The sequence below is a fragment of the Mustela erminea genome, chromosome 1 (genome assembly GCF_009829155.1).
Source record: "Mustela erminea isolate mMusErm1 chromosome 1, mMusErm1.Pri, whole genome shotgun sequence".
Classification (NCBI taxonomy): domain Eukaryota; kingdom Metazoa; phylum Chordata; class Mammalia; order Carnivora; family Mustelidae; genus Mustela; species Mustela erminea.
In genome coordinates, this window is record NC_045614.1 from 140,713,486 (window position 1) to 140,739,609 (window position 26,124).

The 26,124-nt window shown below is 36.1% G+C and overlaps 1 protein-coding gene and 1 long non-coding RNA gene across 4 annotated transcripts in view; one reads left to right on the plus strand and one right to left on the minus strand.

Annotated features, from left to right (window-relative positions):
* LOC116591486 overlaps positions 1-26,124 on the minus strand; it is a 180,317-nt gene that overhangs the window by 90,397 nt on the left and 63,796 nt on the right. The gene's annotated exons all lie outside the window — the stretch shown is intronic.
* GPR149 (G protein-coupled receptor 149) overlaps positions 7,423-26,124 on the plus strand; it is a 61,584-nt gene continuing 42,882 nt past the window's right edge. Inside the window, exons 1-3 of one of the 2 annotated variants that reach the window (XM_032344398.1) lie at positions 7,423-9,026; positions 9,968-10,160; positions 15,111-15,568. In XM_032344398.1, coding sequence (XP_032200289.1) covers positions 8,013-9,026; positions 9,968-10,160; positions 15,111-15,568 — 1,665 coding nt within the window. In that variant the 5' untranslated portion in view covers positions 7,423-8,012. The remainder of the gene's footprint in view (positions 9,027-9,967; positions 10,161-15,110; positions 15,569-26,124) is intronic. The other variant, XM_032344407.1, reaches the window with a different exon arrangement.

Genomic DNA, 26,124 nt, shown 5'->3' on the forward strand with positions numbered 1-26,124 from the left:
ACACTAACTTTGTGGTTCTGATTACGTATCGGGACTTAGAAGGAAAGGAAGGAGATAAAAGCTTCATCGCCACTGTTTTCCCTTCATTGTCATCTACCAGAGAACACAGAGCTGGTGATGTTCTGAAGATAGATTTCAGTTATGAAGAGAAGCATACCAGAAACTCATCATTATTTATTCTAAGTTCTTACGATGCTTTTCATCTGAACTTTTAAAGTTCTTCAGGATAGGTATTATTATCATGTCTATGAAGATAGAGGAGCTGAGGCATAGACAAGATTAAGTGGCTTGGTGAAGGATTCAAAGCAAGCCTGATGAGATCACATCCAGGTTTTTGGATTCCAGCTTCTCTACCACAGTGACCAGAGAATCAATATCACTTTTCACCTCTTTAGGACTATTATTTCTAAGCCCATTCCATGTCTCTCTTTCATTCAAGATTTTATATGTTCTTCATAAATAAATAAACTTTCCATTTCAAATACATCCAACACATAGCTCTGTCCGTGTGAATAAATAACAAAAGAAAAAGAAGGAAGGTCAATTTTTACATTAGTCACCAAATTATAGTATCATCTAGAATACATGATTTTGCTTGCGTGCTCTAACTTCTCAGCTGTAGAATTTGGATAAAACTTCACTACTCCTTAGGGAAGAAAGAGCTACTGAGATAATTTCTTTAAAACCCTTGGAGCTCGAGGATACTAAATGAAAAGAAACAACAGGCAGCCATCTGCATCATTCTATTACTGAGTTAGGACCTCAGAAAACTGTGTTGCCTCAGGACATTTTCTTCCCCAGCAATCCCTCTGATTTATTGAAGCTCCCAGGATCTTTGTACAGACAGGAAATCTAGAGAATAGGGCAGGAAAATAAAGCACATACAGTCCTGCCTCTGTAAGTCAGGGTTCTGTCTCTGGATTTCCTGGGTTCAAAACCTAATGCCTTTGCTTACCAGCAGTGTGATTTTAAGTGGGTTATTTATTCTCAGTGCCTCAGTTCCATTGTCTGGAAAATAGGGCTAAAACTAATACATCAAAGAACTGTGAAATTAATTAATACATGTATATAAATTTGAAGAATGTCTCATAAGATCATAAGAATTAAATAAATGTTAGCCCTTGTTATTATTGCTATTGATATTATTACTAATTACATATAATTTACATATAAATACAATGTATAATTCATTATGTAATATATTATTATATATCTTAGAATATATAAGATATGGATGTGCTCTCACAATGACCCCAACATTTTACCAATTTGAGATTACTTTGCATCAAAATGCTCCTCTTCTAGGTAAACCATGAATCAACAAATTATTTTCTGTAAAGGGTCAGATAATACATCTTTTTGGCTTTGTGGATTGTATAATGTCTGTCACAACTACTTAGGGTTCAACTTTGTTGTTGTAGCTTAAAAGTAACCATTAAAAGACTTAAATGAATGGGTGTTGCTATGTTCCCTTAAAACTTTACTTATAAAGACAGATCATAGTCTGCCAACCACTAAAATAAACCAAGAAATCTTTTAAAGTCATTTTCTTTACTTATGAAGTAACCTACAAGGTCAAAAAGGAAAATACTCTTACTGCCCAAAGATATGAGATAAAACATATTACCCATTTCCATGCCACAGTTAACATCTCAAGGCAAGACAATGACACTCCTATAGGGCAGAGTGTTCAGGTGAGAAAGTAAAGCCACAACACTGAGGTTCATAAGAGCCATTCCCTACAGAAATGAGTGGTATTCCTTTCACAAAGGGCTAGAAAGATCAACCGTCTTTGAGAACATGACCAGTGAAGTTTAGGTATTTAAAGTAAACCTTGAGCATTTATAGAGGTAGAGACTGAAAAATTCATCTGAAAATACTAAAAAGGGCTTTACTTAGGGAAGCAAAGTCCCAGTACACACTGGTGGGGAACAGGAATAATGGTGGTGGGGAGAGTTAGGGGTGGTCACATAATAATTGAGGATCAGCCAGCGGGGAGCCTGCTTCCTCCTCTCTCTCTGCCTGCCTCTCCGCCTACTTGTGATCTCTGTCTAATAAATAAATAAATCTTTTAAAAAATAATAATAATTGAGGATCAGCATAACACTGACTAATTCAAGATGAAAAGAAATCTGAACTAGACCAGAACCAAGAACTAACCTCATAGTTACTTTTCTGAGTTTTCATCAAGTCCCTAGCGAAAGAAATAAAAAATTAATATCAGATTCCTTTGTGTATCACTTAAGTGATAGTACTTAGCTCAGGACATTATTCTATCCTGGAGATATTAAATGTTGAAATAATTTCCTTGAAACCTTGTAGTTCAAATGGACCTTGGGAAAATAAGGTACAAAAGTCCCCCTGTATTACCTCCTGCATTACCAATTTAATGCTTATTCAATTTGTTGTACCAGAGGACCTTATAATCCTAAGCATTAAATATTAATTGTATTGAATTTCTTGGACTGAAAGGTTAATCAGAGGGGAATTTAAGGAAGAAAATAGTATGAAAAATGAGAGAGAGAGAGAGAGAGAGCACGAGCACAGAAGAAGAAGCAGACTCCCCGCCGAGCAGGGAGTCCAGTGTGGGGCTTGATCCCAGGATCCTGGGATCACCACCTGAGCCAAAGACAGATGCTTAACGACTGAGCCACCCAGGTGCCTTATGTCTGACCTTTAGATATCAAATAGATGTTGAACGAGTGGAAGTTTATAGTTGCCATTATGTTTAGGGTAGACAAATATTATTTGTATATATCTTTAAAGATTCATCTATTTATTAGAGAGAGACTGAGTGTGAATGAGTGGGGGAAGGGCAGAAGAAAGGAATTTCAAGAAACTCCTCACTGAGTGCAGAGCCCAAGGCAGAGCTGGGACAGGATCCCAAACATCCCCACTCCTTCTCACGACCCATGAGATCATGACCTGAGCCAAAATCAAGACTCCAGTGCTTAACCAACCAAGGCACCCAGATGTCCCAGCATTCATACTTCTATTCTACAGAATGGGTTGTTATTCTCAATTCATTCAACAGCTTCGCACAGTTTTACATAAAAACTCTCCTCCAGGTATTATCTTTATTATATGGCTATTGGACCTTACATAACTATCATAGTCAAGGTCCTCATCCAAAATGAGTAAACACTGAGTAAGCATCAACCCTTAAAAACAAACCTTGTTTCTTTCTGTAGCTAATCTACATTAACATATTACATATAGTAACATTTGTCACTCATATACTAACACACATTAACAAATATACATACATACATACTATCAATTTTTTTTTAATCCAGGGAAGAGGTTTTAAAAAATCATGCAATTTTCCATTTGAGAGACCTTTGAAACAACCCTCACAAATATCAAGGGACATTTCCGAGTTGACAGTGTATTGAGCAGGTTTCTAAAGATTAGATTCATGAAGTTAGTGTCTAACTTATAGCCACATTAAATTATGCCCTTACTTATAATTCTTAGATAATATTAAATATTGTAGGTTTCTGATGAGACATTGAAAGAGAAGAAAATAAATCACAGCATCCAGGTTCTCCTATGATGCCAAATTGCTACTTACTTTTCTGCAAAACCATCAGCTAAAGCAGAATATGCATTTTTTAATAGAATTATATACATACACACACAGTAATAATATATTATAAATTTCTATATTTATTATATTTATAAAATTTTGATTTTATTTAATATTATATATGTATATGCATATATATTGGATACATTATGAGATCTTTTGTTTACATTTTGATAAGTCAGTAAGAGCTTAAAGCTGGGCCAGTCCTCTAAAATGTTTTGTCCGTATAACATTATATTTCTAGAAACAAAAATATACCTTCATGATTAACTTTATTTTTCATACTTCTTTAAAATTATCATGAAACAAAACTAAATGTTTCTATTTGGTCCTATGGTTACTTGTTTATTGCTAATGCCCCATAGAATGAAGGATGTTACTCTGCCATATTCAACAAGAATTTGTTATGTTGTTTTCTACTCTTTCAGGATTTTCAGATATAAATAATGTGGACATTTAGATAAATGAATTGTCTTCAGTGCTTTGCAGAGGTATAATTACATCAAGGACTTCATAAACAAAAAGCCAATGAAATTATTGCCATGTATCTCTCTGTAGGTTGTTTTATAGATTGTAATGCTATATTCAGTATATGTTTTAAAGTAACCAAAACAGCAATGGGACTACAATAAGTCAGTCTTCACTTCAGCTATTCTGGTATAATCATAATTTCCATGTAAATCAATATAAATTTATATTATTAAGTAATTTAGAAGTAGAATTTAATTACATTATTAAGTAATTTAAGTATATAAGGCTTTATTGTAAAGAGACAGAGGAAGGAGGCTCACTCACAGGAACTGAGCAAATTTTTTTAAGGTACAAAGGAACCTCTTAGAACTCTTTCTTCCTGGTCTACCAAAACTTATACTGGTTATTTGAAAGTATTGAGTGACTTTGAAATTTCTTTTAAGCTCAAAAGAATATTGTAAAGAAAATGAGATTATGGCTAAGGGGAGGGCTTACAACTTCCAAGAAACTCATACATAATATATATGTATTATATGTATTGGTGCATAACATATGCATGTATAATATATATGTATTATAAAATATAAAGCTTGGTAAAAGGTTGTTTATAAATTAACATTTTGAAAAATGAAACATTTCAAATGTTCCTTCTGAGGAACAACTCTATGATAATCAACATCCATTGGACATGTCCCCAAGCATGAGGTGCTAAGAGGGGATAATTAGAAAATGTATGTCTGTTGTGATTCAGAATGCAGAGCCAGATTATGATTTTTAAATCTGGGTAACAGTACACCTAACCATATTAGGATGAGCTAGGTTACCACTCAGTAAAAATCAGCCCCCCAAATCAACTGATTTACACAATAACTTACTTCTCACTCATACAAAGGTTATATTCGCTCACTCAGATCTCCAGGGCAGCCATGATCCTTCAGTTGGCCCAACATCCCAGGCTACTTGAAGATTATACCATCTTCACACTGGTAAGGGCCTCCCTCCCATCATAGTGGGGCAGACTAAGCATGGCGAATCTAAGCATCAGGTTTTACAGGCTTCCCCCTTTCATTTTATGACAATATTGACTATTGTGAAGTAGGAAGAAAAGAAAATTAAGATAGAGTTAACCTGATTTTGAAACTGTATCTAATTTTACAACTTGAAGGGGCCTAAAAATACTCCCATCAAGCCCCCTTATTTTATAGATGTGGAAACAGACACAGAAACAGAAAAGAAAGTATAATAATTTTTGCCTGAGATTACATAGCCAGCAATAGCAGGGTCTGAAGTTCACATTCAGAAATCCTTCCTAACTCCCTACTGGCTGCAGTTCCACCACCAGCCTTTGGAAATGTGCTAATATTCTTGCCTCTCCTGCCATACCCTAGAGACCAGGGCAACAAACTGGTTAGGTGTCTCTTTTCCAAATTTATATTGAATGGAGAACCCCAAACTGACGGTAATAATAGAGGAAATATCTCCAGGCCTCAAATGGTATTTTAACAGCTACTATCAATTTCCATTCATTGTATTTTAAGAGTATCATATTTACTGTCCAATTCAACTGAAAATCCAGGATTAAATACCATATTGAAAAGAATTATTTTGCTTATAGGAGGAAAGGAAAGGTCTCAGAAAGACACAGAAGAGCATACCACAGAACTTCGAAAATGATTTCAAAAAAAAAGTCGTTTATCATTTTGTGCTTTCTGAAGCAACTTTATTTTAACATGAATTTATCTCCAGACTCTTCTAACCCACATTCCATTGCAAGGTCTATTACTATCAGTAGGGAGAACTGGAGTGCTGAGCTAGCTGGAACAGGTGGGTTGGGTTTCCATTTGTTGAGCAAAGGAGAAATAAAACATGTTAAGATAAGCAAAGTGCCTACTGTGTTTACTGATGGGTCTGGCTGGCAATGACTGACTAATACCATCACTTTCCACACAAGCAGAGTCAAGTTTAAAACATAGCTTCCGTTACCTGTAAAATGAAAGTAATGATCAGAGTTCTATTACCCATTCCTTTCACTTAGATTACCTTATTAACTTCCTTCTTTACCTTCCTGTTTCCTTCCGACCCCAGCACTGTATGGGAAAAGGCACCCTCTGCTCATGAGGCTAGCTGAGGAGGAAGGCTACCCTAAAGCATCCTGGGAAATGTCTGAATAGAATGCAGACAGGGACCATGGGAACAAGCCCCAAGTGAAAAACATTATGCACTTCAGGGGCTTTCTGTTGGCTGTTATTGTTAGGCTGTTTCTTTTACGGAGCAAAACTGGGATGCGGCTCCATATACAAGCTGGCTTTAAAACCGAAGAGCTGGGCTCCTAAAAGCACCGAGGAACTGCTTCCTGCCCATATCAACCAGTTAGGATGAGTCTCCTCCGACCAATCAGGAAGAGGCCCTTAGCTTTTGTTTTTGTTTTTGTTTCCTTTCCTTCATTAGTATATTGGTCGGGTGGGAACTTGAGAGGGAATTTTCTCTGAGCAGGGCCTCTCCTACATTGGGGAAACTAGACTTAATTATTCTCCATTGGCGGTGTGTCATCCTTCAGCTAAAGCCATGGCCCCAATTAAGCCTTGCCTGTGCCTTTGATTTTGGGGTGTGGCCTCGTTTCAGTTATCAGGCTCAAATACCTGACTCTGATAACAGAACTACGGCTGGCTGTCTGTTATTTCTTTACTAAGTATCTAATCTTGCAAAACTGACAATTTTTAATAAGTTCAGAGATTCAGTTATTGTATGCGCAGCACCCCAAATACTCTGGTTAAAAATGTTTTTGTGCGATAATCTCCCTTTTAGACTCTACATAATGTCATCTGACTTTAACAACTAGTAAACATTATTTATTCCAAAGGCAGCTTGCTTACTGGAGGACATTGGTGGGAAATAGTTATGTGCCTAAAGCTGGTATGGCTCTGCTTAAAGAGTCTGCAAAATTTTGTTTAGTGTAATAGAGACCATTATGACATACTTAGTAAGTACAATATATATTTAAAAAATAAATCTGGTACATCTTATTCTTTTAAAACTGGCACTGAGACTATTCTTCCTCTAAAGCATTATGAATCAGAGAGGTCTAGATAAGAATAAAAGCAACCTCTTAGTCGAGTAGCTTAGACCTCTCAAAGATGATATTTGTCATTCACATCAAGTCTGAGCAAGTATCTGGGCTAGTTTTATATGTCAAAACCACAAAGGAAGGCTTAGCAAGGAAATTGTTTCTTGCTTTGCATGAGGCAGGCTGAGAAGATGTACATCATTTCGCTCATACACTGAACTCCCCTCCCTTTTGTTCCTGCTTCTCTCCTGCTTGGAGTTGACTCCTCCTTCCTGCAGCTCCGAGGATCACAGGCTGATTGAAGAACACAGCGGTTCGACGGGGAGCTGTGCTCAGTCTCTCTCTCTCTTTCTCTGTGTGTGTGTGTGTCTCTCTCGCCTTTTTGCCCGTGTGTCTCTCTCTCTGAACCCGCAAAGCTGAAATCTACCCGATAATCTCTCTGCCTTTGAATCCAGCTTTGGAACCAAATGCATCGCTTTACTGCTCTTAAAAAGTGAATAGAGTTTGATTACCTCAAGCTACAAACTGCTTTGCTCCATAAGAAGGACATAAAAGGAGCCAGACATCATTGTTTTTCAATCTACCTGAGGAGCTTTTTGCTTTTATGCCAGAAACTTAATGGTTTCAGGAGGAAGTTTTGGTTTGTTTTTAACTTGGAATGTTGAAAAGTTTCTTATTGATGCTGTAAATGGAACCCAATTTTTAAATATGGGTTGAGTCAGATCTAAAGGAGACATGCCTGATCATTTTCTGCTGGACTGACATGGGAACATCTAGAGGGAAACTTGGTGGGAGAGAATGAGATCTGATTTGCAACTAACAATCATGCTTTATTTTGAGAATATTTACAGACTCATTGAAAGGGAAATTAAATATTAACCAAAGACAATGTCTGGATTTTCCAGTAACTTATCAACAAATGACTCTAGCCTGTGGATAGAAAATAATTCGACGAACCTTTTAAATCCGCCAAGAACTTCGAACATCTATCTTTTTTGCCTGACATGCTTAATGGCTCTTGCAGCCCTGGCAGGCAGCATTTATTCACTAGTTTCCCTGCTGAAAATGCAGAACAGAACCGTTGTGTCCATGCTTGTGGCTTCCTGGTCTGGGGATGATCTCATGAGCGTCCTGTCGGTGACCATCTTCATGTTTTTGCAGTGGCCAAACGAGGACCCTGATTACTTTCAGTCTCTGTGTACCACCTCTGCCTTGCTGTATCTATGCCAGGGGCTCTCAAGCAACTTGAAGGCGACTCTCCTAGTCTCCTACAACTTTTACTCAATGCACAGGGCTGTGGGGAGCCAGGCAGCCTCCAGAAAATCCGGCCAGGTATTCGGCGTGGTGCTGACCGTGTGGGCGGCCAGTCTCCTGCTCTCCGCGCTCCCGCTCTGCGGCTGGGGCGCCTTCGTGCGCACGCCGTGGGGCTGTCTGGCGGACTGCTCCAGCTCCTACGTGCTGCTCCTCTTCGTTGTGTACACTTCGGCCCTGGGACTCCTCGCCGGCCTCTCGGTCCCTCTCACTTACCAGTTATTGTGTTCAGAGGAGCCGCCGAGACTCCACGCCAACTACCAGGAAATTTCCCGCGGAGCTTCCACTCCTGGGACCCCTCCAAGCGGGGGGAAAGTGCTTTCCTTGTCCCCAGATGATGCTCCCGGCCCTGCGCTTCGGTGTTCTGGGGGACGCTCTCCGAGCTCCGACACCGTGTTTGGACCGGGTCCATCAGCGAGGGCACGGCCCTGGCAGGGGCCGGGACACGAAGCTGTCGCCGTGGTTGGAGCCTGCAGGCGTGAGAACCGGGGGACTCTCTATGGCACCAGAAGCTTCACTGTGAGCGTAGCGCAGAAGCGCTTCTCTTTGATCCTAGCGCTGACAAAAGTCATCCTTTGGCTGCCCATGATGGTAAAAGTGCAGTTGCTCAAGCGTGCGGGTGTGTGTACCAGACAGTGTGAATGCGTGTGTTGGGACTAGCGTCCCTGGTTGGGAGAGTCCCCAAGAGACGCGCAGTTAAGTCCTCTTCCAACTGTGTCTCGCTCGGTTTTAGAGAGGCACTTGGAGCAAGGCAGCTCACCGGTAAAGCTGGTTGGCTGCGAAGCCTTTGCTCCTAAGTGCTTCTTGTTTCAAAATTGGGGAGGGGGGGCAGGGAGCGCTTTTGGGCTCAGGAGACAGTTTTCCTAGATCTGTCATGGCCAAAGGGTGTTCTCGTCTCTTGTAGCAGTATCTGGGAATATTCAGAAAAGAAAGGAGGTAGTGAGGGGGTTTCCTCCCCCCCCCCCCATCGTTGTCATCCCTTTCTCTCCACTCCATTTCTGCCGAGTAAGGACACCGCCCATCCTCAGCAGGGAGAGTGATTGGAGAGGCATGACTAGAAGTAGAAAGATAAGAGTGGAGGGGAAACAGGATTTTTGTTCAAGCTTTCAGGAGGGAGGAGGGAGACCAGTTTTGACTTGGAAGGTGGCGCCCTGCTGTGACAAGCAAGGTTGGGGGGGGGGGAGTGGTGGTCCAGAGATGTGACAAAGGCCATCTGGAGTACCAGGCACAGGTTTCCAGTTTGCCTGCCTGTATTCCTGATAGAGTCCCCAGCATTGTAATTGTTCTTCCTGAAAGAGACCTGACATGGCAGGGGGCACAGACCAGGCACCCAGGAGTGCAAATCACCCTGTGGTCTAAATCATCAGACCTCATCCCAAGGGATCCCAATGGTCCAGCACCAAACACAGTTTTTGGCTCTCAGACAGGCAGGGAGTCTGGAGAAGGAGGGTGGGGCAGCATGCTTGGGGGAAAGGCTTAGCAAAGTGGAAAATTTTATCCTGGGATAGGTCTGAAGCTCTTTGCCTTTGCAGATCCACATGATGGTTCAGCACGTGGTGGGGTTTCAGAGTCCTCCCTTCGAGACACTCAGCTTTCTACTAACCCTCCTGGCCACCACTGTAACCCCAGTGTTTGTCTTGTCCAAACGCTGGACCCACTTGCCCTGTGGCTGCATTATCAACTGTAAGCAGAACGCATATACAGTGGCATCTGATGGGGAAAAACGTAAGTTCTTGACGGTGCAGAGATTGAGGGCAATATGCATATAGTCAAACACAGAAAAGTGGTCTATTGAGAGGTTGTCTGAGTAGAGAATGTTGAATCCAAGGACAAATACAAATGGTAAATAAAGGGAAGAAATTATAATGTGCAACAATTCTTAGCACAGTGTTGGGTTAAGTTTTAAAGGAGGCAGGTTTAAAACAACTCTGTGAAGTGCTTGTACATTGAATAATTATTTTAGGGAAGAAAGGAATAGACAGACAGAGTTTATTCAACACAGCATGAAGTCAAAAGGGCCCTTAGATGCTTAGATATCTGCCTTAGTTCTTAGCCCAGAGTGGAACATAAATTCCCTTCCCAAGTCTACATATAAGAAGCCTGCATCTGAAAAGAGATGAACACTTAGAAGAGTCAAAAACACATTACATTATAGACCATTATTATTTAATGGAACAGAATTTTTATTATTGTCCTTTTTGTATTCTTCCAGGGCTTTGGAACATTTTCAAAGTAGAGTGCCTGAAAACAGTTCAAAAACAAATTTTAAGGGGTGCCTGGCTGGCTCGGTTGGTAAAGCATGTGACTGTTGATCTCAGGGTCTTGAATTTGAACCCCATATGGTGTTTGAGATTACCTAAAAATAAAATCTTTAAAACAAAAAAAGGAAAACAATTTTTAAGTGTATGCCTCTACTTTCAGAAAATACAAAAAAACTCTCAATTTCAGGAAGGGGAAAGGTGGCACAATTTGTCCATCTATGTTCATGTTTAAATATAGCCATCTTAGTTACATTAAACAACCACCAATAAAAACAAAAAACTATATTCTAAAGTGTATACCTAGAATGGGAGTGGGGTCAATTATCACTCTCTACAGTGTGACTGTTCCCATACCGAGATGGGAAAAGTTGAAGAATGACCTTTGTATTTTGATTCTGCCAGGAAGAAAAAGGATATTAGTTTGTCATTCCAGACAAAAGACAGGATGTTCTACCATTTAATATCTAAAAATGCATTAGTGTATGCTGAATTAACTATTTCATCAATTGTCCTTTGCTCAGAATAAGCAAGTATATTCCCCTTAACAGAGGAAAAAAGGTAAACAAAAACAGTTTCTCTCGGACTATTTCAGAGGTACAGAAACTGGAGAATATGAAAGTATATATTCTGCAATTAATTCTACAACAGGGTTATTTTATAAACATCAATTAATCATGAACTGGTCAGACACTTAAATTTTAATATGGCTAGATATTTTTCAAATGACCAGGAGATTTCCTTAGTTTAAAGGATGCCATAAACTTTTATTGTTAATAGAGGCTAAATTCATCTATGTCTTTAAAATAAAATGACCATGGAAATTATATAACAATTATCTGCTTCCAGAGATTAATGTCTAAAGCAACAGTGACACAGAAAATTAATAATAAATCCTTTTGAGCCACATAGAACATATATAAAAATCATTTACAAGCCTGCAAGTTCTAACATTCTACCAAATGTTAACATTTTGCCACTGAATTAGTGAGCCAGAATTGTTTTATAGTATTTAAGATTGAGAGAAAGGCAATGAAAGACCAATGTCAGAGAAAATAAAAAGTTTTACTGAAGTAATGTAGGACAGTCATTTTTAAGAAGTAAAGGACACCTATATCAGAGCAGAAAACAAAGCAATGCAACAGACCTATCACTGCAAAGGGTCTAGGAAGTATTCTACCTATACTGCACAAGATAGAAGGGCCTACAACAGGCTGGCAGAATCAATAATTACATTAATATCTCATGTTTGAAATTAAAATCATGGCTTTCAAGATAAAAATACTATTTTTCCTCTAAAATCATCATTGCTTTTATTTGTATTTAAAATTTCAGGCAAGAAATTCCCTGAAATATGTAGGTTTATAAAAAGAGTCATGGCTAAATGGCTCCATTCACTTTTATGATCCCAGGTTCTGCTGTAGGGAAATTCTGAGAACAAGAATGACGTATTTTCACTGTCTGAGAACCCATCATATATTTTCCTATTACTAGGACGACATGAGAACAGGATTTCAAAATCCCAAAAATGGTCATCCTCAAGTAGGCAAGTGCCTGACCAAGTTCTTGATTCTTTGGGAATATGGCTTCAGTTCTCATTAAGGCTTTTTCTCCTTAACAAACCAAGATTCCCCCTTTTACATTCTTTGTCAGGGAACTCCAAAAACAAGGAAGCTTCCTAATTCATATTTGCTATAGGTTCATTTTGCAGATGTAAGTATAATTCTACACCTCAGCCTTAGTGAATGGAAATGGGGAGGCCTGCAATCTAAAAATGCATGTTAGTAATGGGAAATAATTTGCAGATTAATAATTCTCTCCTGTTTCCAACATTAACCTGTATTACTAGAGTCTCAAAACAAAAGTGTTCAAAAAATGATTTTAACACAGAGGTCTCAGGGGAAGACATATGGGATGGATATGGCTTTCACACTCACTTTGTTTGCATAAGATGATGTTTTCTTTTTAAACAATTAAATATTTTCTATAAAATCAGATACTGTATTTGTTTTAAATAAAATCAAAATATCTGCTAAGTGACATATTACTCTGAAGAACTATTTATTTTTATAAACTGGTATAATTATTTATGTTTAAAATTGCAATTACGAGATGTGGCTAAAAGCAAAAGACTAAAGCTAATTCATGTTTTGTCCAGGGTTTAATTTTTCAGAACAAATACATAACATTTATTTTTTTGTAAGAATAGTAATAGACTTCAAAAGAACCTGACTGTATTCTGACAGTCTTTAGGTTTCTGGTAAGTTATTAGTCAAACATTGTCAATTGTTATATTGTTATAACCTATTATATCCATTAGTTACCTCAGTCAGAATTTACTTTTAGTTCTCTCATGGGTCTAATTATCAGTAAAGCAATTTCACATATAGGTCAGTAACTTGAATTCTGGAATCAGTTAACTTTTAATTCAAATCTCTTTACCAGTTAAGTAATCTTAAGTATTGGTTTCTTCTACCAGCCTCAGTTTTCTCAACTTTAAAATAGAATCAATAAGCCCTTTATTTTAGGGTTGCTGCTGTGTTAGGGTTGCTGCACATGACCTATGTGCATAACTGAGCCCTGAAGTTCTCTGGTTCTCCTTGGTGTCCAACATAGTTGCACTTCCTTCTCAGAGGCTACCTCAGCCCACCTCTTGCACTTCATGACATGGAGGCAGATTCTGCATTGACAGCTGACACACTCCTTCAAAAACATTACTGACTTTTGCTTTACATATTTCATAATTATAAAACACAGCTAATAAGATAGTCACAGACATCAATTTTATTGTCTTAAATGATAAGATTTTATGAGTTTTTGTTTGCTTACTGTCTTTGAATTGACAATTTGCCACTCTGTATCTTTTTTTAGAGAAAAGGGAAACCCATTAATAATTAAAACATCCTTTTAGTTCCTTCAACTTTCACACTGTTGAAGTTAAAAACCCCAATTTAATTTTACTGGACCATATTACTAGAAAAAGCAAATAGAACTTTACCTAAGAGTATATAAATATTAACATATGTTTCTACTTTTCCATTTTCTTTGGACAGAAATTCTTGTTCGTGTTTTGGCTCAAACAATGAAACTTTTGGCTCAAATAATGAATGATATCTATAAATTTTATTTTCAGCCAGCAGAATTGCTTTGTAAATCTTCAGTTCTGGGAAAATTTCAGTAATAGAATCAGTATGTGAATGGCACTAGAGTATATTGTAAAATGAATTAAATTCTATCTGTTGTTCCCATAGAAATTTTATAACTTTTCACAGATTTTTCCACCAAGGATAGCTAAATGTCTGGTATATGACACACAGCTATCCAAGGAGAAAAATACTTTGAAATGAGCCATGTTTTGAAAGAAGAAAACCAAAACATTAAATTGCATTTTGTCTATCACCTTGCTGTAACTTCATTCTTTTTTTTTTTTTTCCCCACAAGGAAATTTTTATTATTTATTTATTTATTTATTTTTAATGTTTTATATTTTATAAACATATATTTTTATTCCCAGGGGTACAGGTCTGTGAATACTTCATTCTTAATACACAAAACGATCCAGTATTTAATGACATTCACACATAAGAATTGTATCAATTTCTTTCATTCTCACTTGTAATTCTACTAAGACTTTGTACCATATCTACCACCTAGTAGTACTACATTAGCATTACAGTAGCATTACATTTCGCTTGGCTTAAATCATAAAAAGTTTTATGCATTCCTGCTAAATTCATCTTGTAATTAATCAGGTTTATAGACATGCTGTAAAGTGCTTTAGATCATAGAAGTATAAATATACTCACAATTTTTTACAATTCATTCCAAATTTATTTGTATCCAAATGAATATGTTATTTTAAAAAGTTTAACAACTGTATTGCAATACTTTCTAATTTTTAATGTATGCATTTATAAACATAGAAATGTCAGGAGTGGCATACATCAAAATATTTAATAGTCATATCTATTAGTGATATTATCAGCTGAATAACTTATATAATACAACCTTCTTAATAATTTCTAGCAAAATAAAATTTATAAACAGTATCTTTTATACCCAAATAAAGAAATGTACAGATAACTGGTAGACTTAAAAAGCTAAAACTAAAATGAATATGCTTGAGAATTTTCAAATTTATGGTTAAATTTTTGTTCATCAGACTGCTCTAAAGATTGCAGTTTTCTTGGAATTGTATGTATTTTAAGCTCATTGTACAAGTGAGAAAAGTTAGGTCCAGAGTGATAAGACAATTTGATAAGGTATAATTGTTTTTGCATAATTGACAGGAAATGAAGGTAGCTTTTAAATTCTTAGTAATCAGTTTGCATTTTCCTATTTTTATTCACAATGTATATCCAATTGTTGTTTATATCTATTTTCCTAACCATAGAAATTTGTTTTTGCTTTTACTTAGCCAAGAGAAGAGGCTTTGAATTCAATCTATCATTCCAACGGAGTTATGGGATTTATAAAATAGCACATGAAGATTACTATGATGATGATGAAAATTCTACATCCTGTCACAATCTCATGAATTCTGAATGCAAAATGACAAAAGATTCTCAGAGAGATACTCATAATATCTTTAATGCCATAAAAGTGGAAATCAGCACCGCACCCTCTCAGGACAGTTCCATACTGAAAGGGATCAACAAATGCACGAATACTGATATTACAGAGGTTAAGCAGGATTGCCACAGTGAAAAGGGCGTTAATCCACAGCTTTCTGAAAAAACAGGAGATTCTATTAACTATGAAGAAACCACCTTTTTGGAAGGGCCTGAAAGAAGACTTTCTCATGAGGAGAGTCAGAAACCAGACCTTTCAGACTGGGAATGGTGTAGGAGTAAATCAGAAAGAACCCCTCGTCAGGTACAGTAAATGTTGTTCTTTCTGTGAAATTAAAAGTGAGACCAAGTATAGTAGAAATGAAAAAAATGATCAGCTGTTTATTTCATTTAATCAAGTCCAAGGTCAATTTCACTTGCTTTATTTCCATAATATTAAATTTTATTTCAAGGTGTTCTTTTGAGGGACTTTTAAATTTTTTTTAATCATACATTTCATTCAAAATCTGTATGTTTTGGGATTGGCAGAGCTAAACAGATTCTTCGAGAAGGCTAGAGCTTTCTAATTAAGCCTTAAGTAATTTGTCTAAATTCAGACTAGACTCTCAGAACTTGTTTCAAATTAATTAATTCATTTTATTCTTCCCTCTCTCACCCAAAAAGTATTATTCCACAAGTGCACAAGGGAAGTTTTCTTTTTTACCTAAAGGCAAATATTTATACAGCTTGTGGTGAGGAAGGTAGTCCGGCTGCAACTATACTAGACAGCTTGCCTATTAGTCTTGCTAGAACTAGTCCCTCTAGTACTCAAGGCTGGGGTGGGGGGTTCTATTCCAGAATAGACCCAAGGGAGCCTCTGCAAGCTCTGCTAAATGTTCTATCCCTTTGAGGACAGAAGAATGGCTTTATGTTTTATAAAACTGAAAGAATTTGCACCTTAATTTCATCCCGTTTTCTCCTAGGTTCCAGCCTGCCTAGAATAATGAGGGATAGTTCTTATTTTATTAAAACTGTAGTGTAATATTGGTATGAGATTGTTCTTTACTCCAAACTCTCATATCTGGTAATTAAAATTGCCCTTGCTTCCCACACTACTGATTTACTAGGGAGAGGAGGCTTTTTATTTTTTTATAAGATTCAATGGAAATAAAAGCCCACTGTCAAAACAAAAACATAATTCCAGAAATATGTGCAAGGAATAATGCATTCATTGATCAAAATATGACCACATAACACCAAATATGAATATAGGCAGAATACTCTGAGACTTCCTTTATTCTCTGTGATAATTAAAGCTACTAGTCTTATTCTAATATCACCATTTAAAAAGTAAGTTGGATAGGGGTGCTTGGGTGGCTCAGTCAGTTAACTATCTGCCTTTGGCTCAGGTCATGATCCTAGGGTCCTAGGATCAAGTTCCGTCCAAAATGGTGCCCCAGTATAGAGGACAATCCCTAGAGTTTCATCATCAATTTGTTCCTGAATAATCCAAACCTCCTGGTTTTCTTGCACTTAAAAATTGTTAAGTAATATTCATGACAAAATGTTTTGTGTGTGGATGTGTGTGTGTATCCCAATAATTTGCAGCTATCTTATCTGTCTTATCCCCATGCTTACCCCTTAGGAATTACGGCTATCTTTAATCTTGCTCATACTTTTTGTTTTATTGTTTTATCACAAGTGAGTACATTTCTAACACAATATATTATTTAGTTTTCTTATTTTGAACTATCTAAAGATGCTGTCATACTGTACCTAAGCTTCTGGGACTTGTTTTTTTTCCCCACTCAAAATTACTTTAAATAACTTCATTTTTTTAATGTATTTTGTCAAAATATTAGAAATTATCATCTAAAATATCACAACTTATGGTCCTGGTTTGAAAGTCTTGGTTATAGTTTGGAGTTTGATTAACTATCCTAGAAATTTATAAAAAGATCAGACACTTTATACATAATATACTGTACTATGAGCACAATGAAACACAAGCTACCCATAAGCCTCTAAAAATTAAGAAAGAAAATGATATATAGAAAGCACAAAATTTTGATCAATCCAGACCAAATACCAATCAATACCTTTCAACAACAAGGATTTGCATAAGTAAGAATATTTTAATATCTGTGAAGAACAAGTAGTTTGGGAAATTGACCTAAAATGGTGGTTGTGAAAAAAGTGATTAGTGATAAAATAGAGAACATGCAGGAAAGATAAAATTTATATTTTCAGAGACTAACTGAAATTAAATGAAATACTATTATAAATTTTCAAACAGTAGTACGAAATCCTTAAATTATAGGCTGCTGTTATTGATATGACCTGCCTTTAGCAAGACTGCCTCCGACTTGAAAGTTAACACGTAACCCAAATATATTTAGGGTGGAAAAGATTACAAAAACTTCTCCATGACTAATGGGTTTTAACCCGCAACCTATTCTTCATCACCAGATATTTCATGGGAGTAGATGGTGACTTAGAAAGCACTTTCATTTCATCCTTTTCTCCCAAATACCTTCTTCACTCTGAAACCAATGTTAACTTATGTATCCTAAAGTGATACATTAAACTGCAGTGGACACTGTAGTGAGTTTATAAAAATACTATCTATTCTGATTGTTACAGTTGTACTTTCAAATATTTAGGCTCCATCTATCAGTTCATATTTAATTGCTCTACAATATGTAGTGTGTATTCTTTGTTCTTAGGATAAAAAAAGCAGGCTTGATTTAAAATATATTTAGTGAGTCTTGTTTTGACAATACATGTTGTTTAGAGTTTATGTTAGTAGACAAATTCTCAGTGTATTTTGTTGGAAATCCTAGAAGAAGTGAAAGCATCAGATCAAGGTTAAGGTGTAAAGAAGATGATAAAAGAATGGCTTCAGTAGGTTTAAATGTGATCCAGTAAAATTTATCAGAGTTGCAAATGCTTGTAAGACTGAAATTTAGTGTTAAACTTAACCACTCAATTACTTCTTTTTGGATTCCTAGTAGGTAGGATCCTAAGAAGTTCACTGTTAAAATATTCATAAAAAATAGAAATGTCAGAGCTCTTCAGTTACAAAGTTTTAATTTGGTAGCTGTGGTGTGACTGTTCCTCAAATGAAATAATGATTTTCCAGAACCTAAAAATTTTGTCATCTGTGAATAAAGAAAATTGGACTTATAAAATAATTTGGTGGCTTGTGGGTGACCACTCTAATTTCTCTTCTAATGCAAAGCCCATCAATGCATTCCATTTTCTTTTCTTTTAATGTGTTGTCTTAAAGCTCTAGAAACTCATTTAATATGATAAATCAGAAACAAAGATATGCTGTAACCATGCCTCTTAATCCCCTTTCTAATCCCATCAAAGCATCTGAAAAGTGAAAGGTCCTCCATTGTGCCAGTAGAATATAGAAAAACAGAGTCTGAAACAATCCTCAAAGGAGAGACCAAACCAGGGGGAAGTGATTACATTTCATCAGCTACACAAATCATTTAGCGTAAAGATGAATAAACAAACAAGAACTAACTTTAAAGTCACCTGAGCATCAAAGAAATTTTATCCTCATTTTAAGGAAAATATTATAACTATCTAAAAATAGTTTTACAAAGCAAAGTTGGGTTTGCTAACAGAGTAAAACAGCAGCATTGGCTTCTATAACTTTTAAATATTATTTCTTTAAATAATTTTCATTTAAAAAACTGCAGAAACCAAGTCAAACTAGATTATTTGGGTTCTTTAAACTAGAGCTTCCCAAATTTTACTGTACAAATAAGTCAAATGGAGAGATTGTTAAAAGGTAGATTGTGACTGAGTAATTCTGAGGTGGGCTCCAGGATTCTGCATTTCTGACAAACCCCTAGCTGTCTCTGATGAAAATAACAAGTTCCATCCCAGACCTATAGAGTCAAAATCCCTAGCTGGTTCAAATGCACATTAAAATTTAAGAAGTACTGCATTAGCATCTCATCCCTGGGAGATAAATGCTAGTTTAAAGGGCAGGGCAAAGTTAATTCCTTCCATTTAATATATGCCTCATAAAGTAAAATAAAACTAGAAGAAAATACTCCAATATAGTAGTCTTCCCTTATCTGTGGGGGATATATTCCAAGACCCCTAGTGGATGCCTGAAACTGCAGATAGCACAGAAACCCTACATATACCGTTTTTTCCCCCAAACAAACATATTTAAATACGGTCTAATTTATAAATTAGGCACAGTAAGAGTAATAATAACTACAACTACAATAATATACTGTAACAAAAGTTATGTGAAAGTGGTCACTCTCTCAATTTTAAAATATCTTACTATACTGTACTCCGCCCCTGCTTGTGATGATGTGAGATGATAAAATGTTACACAATGAGAGGAAGTGCAGTGAGTGATTTGGCCGTGTGATGCAGCATTCTGCTACCACTGACCTTCTGATAATATCTCAGGAGGATTACCTGCTTCTGGACCATGACTGACTGTGGGTAACTGATACCACAGAAAGTGATACCTGGATGAGTGAGGGGGCTACCTGTACACATCTCTCTTATCTGACCTAAAAACAGTGCCTCTTTTCATTAAAAAATATAGACTATTAAAAGTAAAATCAGGCATAAAATATTAGTGGTTTTCTGTGACGCTGTTAACTTAGTAACTGCAAATGCTTAAACCTGTTCTCTTTTTGACATTTTTAACTGAAGTGATCATAGGGGAAAAATTCACTTACTACCTTCTATTTGTAGCCTGAGGGCAGTCATTCTAACACTAATGACTGTCGGAGTATACATACCTTATATTTAGCTAAATCCATGTGTTACAGCAGTCAGTTCATTACTCACTGTTACACTGCTTTCTTTTTTTTTTTTTAATTTTATTTATTTATTTGACAAACTGAGATCACAAGTGGGCAGAGAGGCAGGCAGAGAGAGAAGGGGAGAAAGCAGGCTCCCCACCAAGCAGGGAGCCCAATGCAGGACTTGATACCAGGACCCTGGAATCATGACCTGAGCTGAAGGCAGTGCCTTTAACCCACTGAGCCACCCAGGCGCCCCACTTTTTTTATAAACACTTAAAACTTTTATTGTCTTGTGATTATAAAATGATATAATTATTGTAGAAAATTTAGGAATTGCTATTAAACAAAGAGAGAACACCCAATTCAAACTACCAAAAGTTAACCACTATTTACGCTTATTATATAAAACTTCAGGCTCTTTCCCATGCATATATTCTTATTTTTGACAAAAACAGGATCACATTGCATATACTCTCTTGGAATCGCTTTTCTTTGTATAACAGTATAATTCCCATCTGTTTTAAATTGTTCAAGCACTTTTTGAGATTATCTGGTACAGTTCAGAATGGCTGTTTGGAGTATAGCTGAAAACTCATCCGTGAATGTAAATTTGTTCTCAAGTACTTAAAGTCTTGATAGTAGAAGGTAGGGTTTTCATTGTAAACTACTTCAAATATTTCATAACCTCACAGCATATATCATTTGCTGAAATGAAGTAAAACTGAGCTGTTTAATTGCTGACTTTCTACAAATTCAAGGGGATTACCACCAGATCAAAGTTTGTGTGGAATTTTATAATTCATCCGTTAAGCTAAGAATTTTGTTAACATTCTCAAAAACACCTCCTGGTTTAAGGAGACCTTAGAAGGCTATGTACTGGAACTTCCCATATATGGGCTTGAATCTCTTCTATGAGTGATTATCCCTTACTTGAACTCAAATGCCTGGAAACTCACTACACTTTTCAAACTTTTTATTGTGAACTAATTTTAGACTTACAAAACAGTTTCAAAAATGGTATAGAGAGTTCTAATATAGACTTCATTCAGCTTCTACTAATGTTAACATGTTATATGACAATAATGTAATTATCAGGAAATTAACAATTGATTTATAGACCTTATTTCAATTTTGCCAGTTGTCCTACTTATGTCCTCTTTTTGGTCCAGAATCTAAACCCAGATCCCATGTTGCATCTATTGGTATTACTCCTCAGTCTCTTCCAATCTATAGCAGTTCTTCAGTCATGTCTTCTATGGCTTAAGGCAACTTTTGAACTGGCTAGTTTGTTTTGATGTATTCCAGATTTCTCCGTGTAAAGTTACTATTTTTCCCCTTGTAATTTATAAGTATCTTATGGTAAGACACTATGAAACTATTCAAATATTCTGTTTCATGTCATACTTTTCCTCACTAATTTCAGCTTTAATTGATGAATCTTGCTTAAAATGATTATATGAAGGTAATTTTCTATTTCTATCATTTCTTTTCTATTTATTATTGGAATTCACCTGTAAGAAAAAGCTATCTCTCCTCTTCCACTTGCTTATTTATTTATATCAGTATGGGCTCAAAGATCTTGTTTTAATCTATAATTTATGAGTCACATTATTATTCTTATTTTGTTACTCCAGTTGTCATAGATTGGCCACTGGAAGCTCTTTCAGGGTGATTCTTATATCCATCCAGTGGCTAGCCCTATCTTTTTTAGCACATCCTTACTTTCTAGCAGCACAAGATATTCCAGCCTCATCTTGTATTATTCCTAACCCATCCTTAGAATCAACCATTTTCCCAAGGAGTTCTGTTTCTTTTATTGGAAAATGGTATTTAGAAACCAACATTGGGTGCTAGGTATGCCCATTGCTACTGGGGTGTATTGCTTTTAGACCTTATCATTGGACAGATCTAGGAGACGGATGCATGTATAATCATGTACATATCTATATTTCTATAAAAGTTCCTCTGTATAAATAATTTAATACCATGGGTTTGCACTAATACCTCTAAGTCTGATCAAATACCAATGGATTCATTCATGCCTTTCCCTTTTCTTATTTGTTACTTCTTTTTCTGGCAGTGAGACAACTGGCTCTCTCACTCTCCATAAATATATTTACTTATTTGCTCAATCCTGGTGTACATATAAAGTAGATTTAGAATAGTGAACCTACACTCCTGTGAGAAAAAAAAAAGTACTAACTGAAGTATAATAATTGTGTATAGTTCTCTTCATCTTTAACCTTATAATTTACAGTCAAAATATGATCTTCCCCACTTACTTAGGTTAGTTATTTTCATTTTCATTCCCTTCATTTTATATTACATTTTGAGTTCCTCCCACTTTCTTTTTGATTTTGATTATTTATGTTTGGGTATATGAAACATTACCATTATTCTAAGAGTCAAAACCACATAAGATATATGCTTTCCTCCCTCATTCCTTCTTCCCTTCCCATTTTCCCATTCTTTCCATCCTGTACCTATCTATCCTCTGTGCATAATAAATCTCATAGTTTCTGGTTTAACAAACCTGTATTTTTTTTTTGCAAGATGAGCAGATATATGCATACCTTCTTATATCTCCTTCTTCCTTGCATATACTCTTTTGCACTTCCCTTTTTCCACTAAACAGTACATCATAGGGATGCCTGGGTGGCTCAGTTGGTTAAGCAGGCTCAGGTCATGATCCCAGGATCCTGGGATTGAGACCCACATCGGACTCCTTGCTCAAGGGGGAGACTTCTCTCCCTCTGCCTGCTGTTCCTCCTGCTTACGTGCATGCCCTCTCTCTCTTTCTCACTCTCTCTGACAAATAAATAAAAATCTTTAAAAAAGCAAACAAACCAAAAAAAAAAAAAAAAAAAAAAACCAAACCAGCATATCATAGAAGTCACTCCCTATCAGTTCATAGAGATATTTCATTTTTATAGCCACATAATTATCCATAGTGTGGATATGCCCGAGTTAGTTCAATCACTCTCTTATATGGGCCTTATGATGTTTCTAATATTTTACAATCAAAAAATAATGCAGTAAACATCATGCATATGTATTTGCATGTTGCTGGAGGTGTATCTTCAAAATAAATTCTCAAAATTAGGATTTTTGTATCAAAAATAAGTGTAGTTTTGTTAGGAATTGCCAAATTCACTCCCAGAAGGGTCATACAAATTGGCACTCCCATTAGCAATAAGTAACAGAGGACTCCTTTCCTCACAACCTCAGTAACTATATTATGGTGTTTTTAAACTTTTGTCAGCCTGAGAGACAATCTCTGAATTGTTTTAAGTTATAGTTATGTAATTATAAATGGGTCTGAATAGTTTTCATATGTTTAAGAGCCCCTTTTTGTCCTTTTATTTTTTATAAATTGTTCTTATCTTTTCCTTATTTTTCTATCAGGTTTTTGTCCCTTTATCCTTCGATTTTTTTTCTAAGATTTTATTTATTTATTTGACACAGAGAGAGAGAGTGAGCACAAGTAGGCAGAAGGACAGGCAGAGGGAGAGGGAGAAACAGGCTCTCCACTGAGCAGGGAGCCCAATGTGGGGCTGGATCCCAGGACCCTGGGATCATGACCTGAGGCGAAGGCAGTTGCTTAACCAACTGAGCCACCCAGGTGCCCCATCCTTTAATTTTTAAGAGTTCTTTATATATTAAGTATATTAGTCCTTTGTCTGTGACGTATATTGCAAAGATATTTTCCCAGTTTCTCAGTTACCTTCTGTTTATGGTGTTGTTTTGTTTCTTTTTTAGAATGCATACTTTTAAAATTTGTTTACAGTAAAAATTATCAGTCTTTTATTTAATTGTCTCTGGATTTTGAGTCATAGTTAGAAAACCAGTTCAAAATGGAATTCACCCATGTTTTCTTCTAGATGTATGGTTTCAATTTTTACATTTGGATCCCAGATCCACTTGGAATTTATTTTTGTATTTGCCATAAGGTACGAATATATTTGTCTTTTTTTCTAAATAGTTACTCATTATTTATTAAAAAGTTTAATTTCTTTATTCTTTTTTTTTTTAAGATTTCATTGATTTAATTGACAGAGATCACAAGTAGGCAGAGAGGCAGGCAGAGAGAGAGGGGGAAGCAGGCTCCCCGCCGAGCAGAGAGCTTGATGCGGGCCTTGATTCCAGGACCCTGGGATCATGACCTGAGCTGAAGACAGAGGCTTTAACCCACTGAACCACCCAGGTGCCCCCAAAAGTTTAATTTCTTTAAAATGCCATCATTACTCACAGTATTTTGAGATATCATTTTTATCTTATACTACATTTCTAAACCTAGTTGGGTCTATTTCTGTGCCTTCTATTCTGTTCCACTAGCTATTCATCTATTATCTCACTGTTTTAATTGGAGAGGCTATTATAGTGGGTTTTAATGTCTGGTAGGATTGGTTTCTCCCCCCCATCCCCAGTATTTTTTTCTTTTTCAGTATTTTTCATGCTATTCTTGAACTTTTGCTTCCTATCTAATTCACTTTCAACTTGTCCAATGCCACAAAAAAGCTTTATCAAGGTGTGCTAAATTTATAAATTAGTTCAGAGAGAGCTGACATTCTAATAATGTTTTGTTGTCCTCTCCAAGAATATGGGATGTCTTCCCATTTCTTCTAGTCTACTCTTGTTATCTTTCTCCTGGAAGATTTTAAAGCTTTCTTCCTACAAGTTTTATAACTTTTCATTAAGTTTATTCCAAAATACTCAATCTTCTTTGTTTTCATTGTAAATGAGGTTCTTCTACCATTATGTTCTCTAACTGGTAATTGCTTGTGTATATTAAGGATATTGATTTCTGCCTGTTAACTTCTGCTACACTACGAAATTATTTTATTGTTTAAATAAAATTATTGATTATCTAGGGTTTTCTAAGTATACTATTATATCATCATCAAATAGAGATAGTTTTTCGGGTTTTTTTTTTTTATCAGTTCTTATACCTATTTTTAATTTCTCTTGTCTGGTTGCCTTGGCTAATACCTCCAGAACAATTTTTAATAGTGGAAGAGACAAGGCATCCTTGCTTTATTCTTGATCTTGGTGAAAGGTTTCTGATACTTCCTCATTAAAGAAGATATTGGCTCTCACTACTTTGCAAAGCAGGTAATTTAATATTTTGATCATGATAATGATAGTAATGATGATAATATGATGATAACTAATACTTACTGGGCACTTGCTCAGAACTGTGTAACACATACAGTTCTAAGCACTTTACATATATAATTACATATATAATTGCTCATTTAGTATTCACAAAGACTATCTGGTACATATTATTATCCAATTTTACAGATGGAAAAACTGAAGCACAGAAACGTCTATCAGAGCCTAGGAGCAAACTCAGGCTATCTTGACTCCAGAGCTAGTCCACATATGCATATCATAACTGCTTCAGAGAGATAATTTTCATAGTTAGCAGTCATTTCTTACACTAACTTCTATCCATTCTCTTCACACAGGCAGATCAGTATCACACCTAGGGAACCTTTAAAAATGTCCCACCAACAGAAATTCTGATTTAATTGGTCTACAGAAAGATTTGGATAGTGTTTTTGAAAACTCTCTATGTGTAGATATTTGCAAACTATATCGTCAACAAAGGACTTGCATTTAGAATATATATTTTAAAAAGAACACCAGTAAATGACTATGAAAATGACAGACAACCCAATAGTATATGACCAGAGATTTAAAGTCATACTTCAAATAAGAAGAAATAAAAATAACCATACATATATATATAAAGGTATATCACATCATTAACAATCTGGAAATCTCAATTAAAATAGCAAAAGACACCACTGCATACCCACAAGAATAGCCAAAACTAAACCATCTAACAATGCCAAGAGTTGATGAGAAACAGTCTGGGAACATCTACAAAAGTTAAATATATACATGCCTCACATCCTAGCAATTCCACTCTTGGGCACACACCTTAGAATTGCACTGTTCAATATAGTTGCCACTTCTCACATAGATCTATTTAAATGTAAATTAATTAGGGGCACCTGGGTGGCTCAATCAGTCAGGTGTCCTACTTATATTTCAGCTCAGGTAATGATCTCATGGGTCA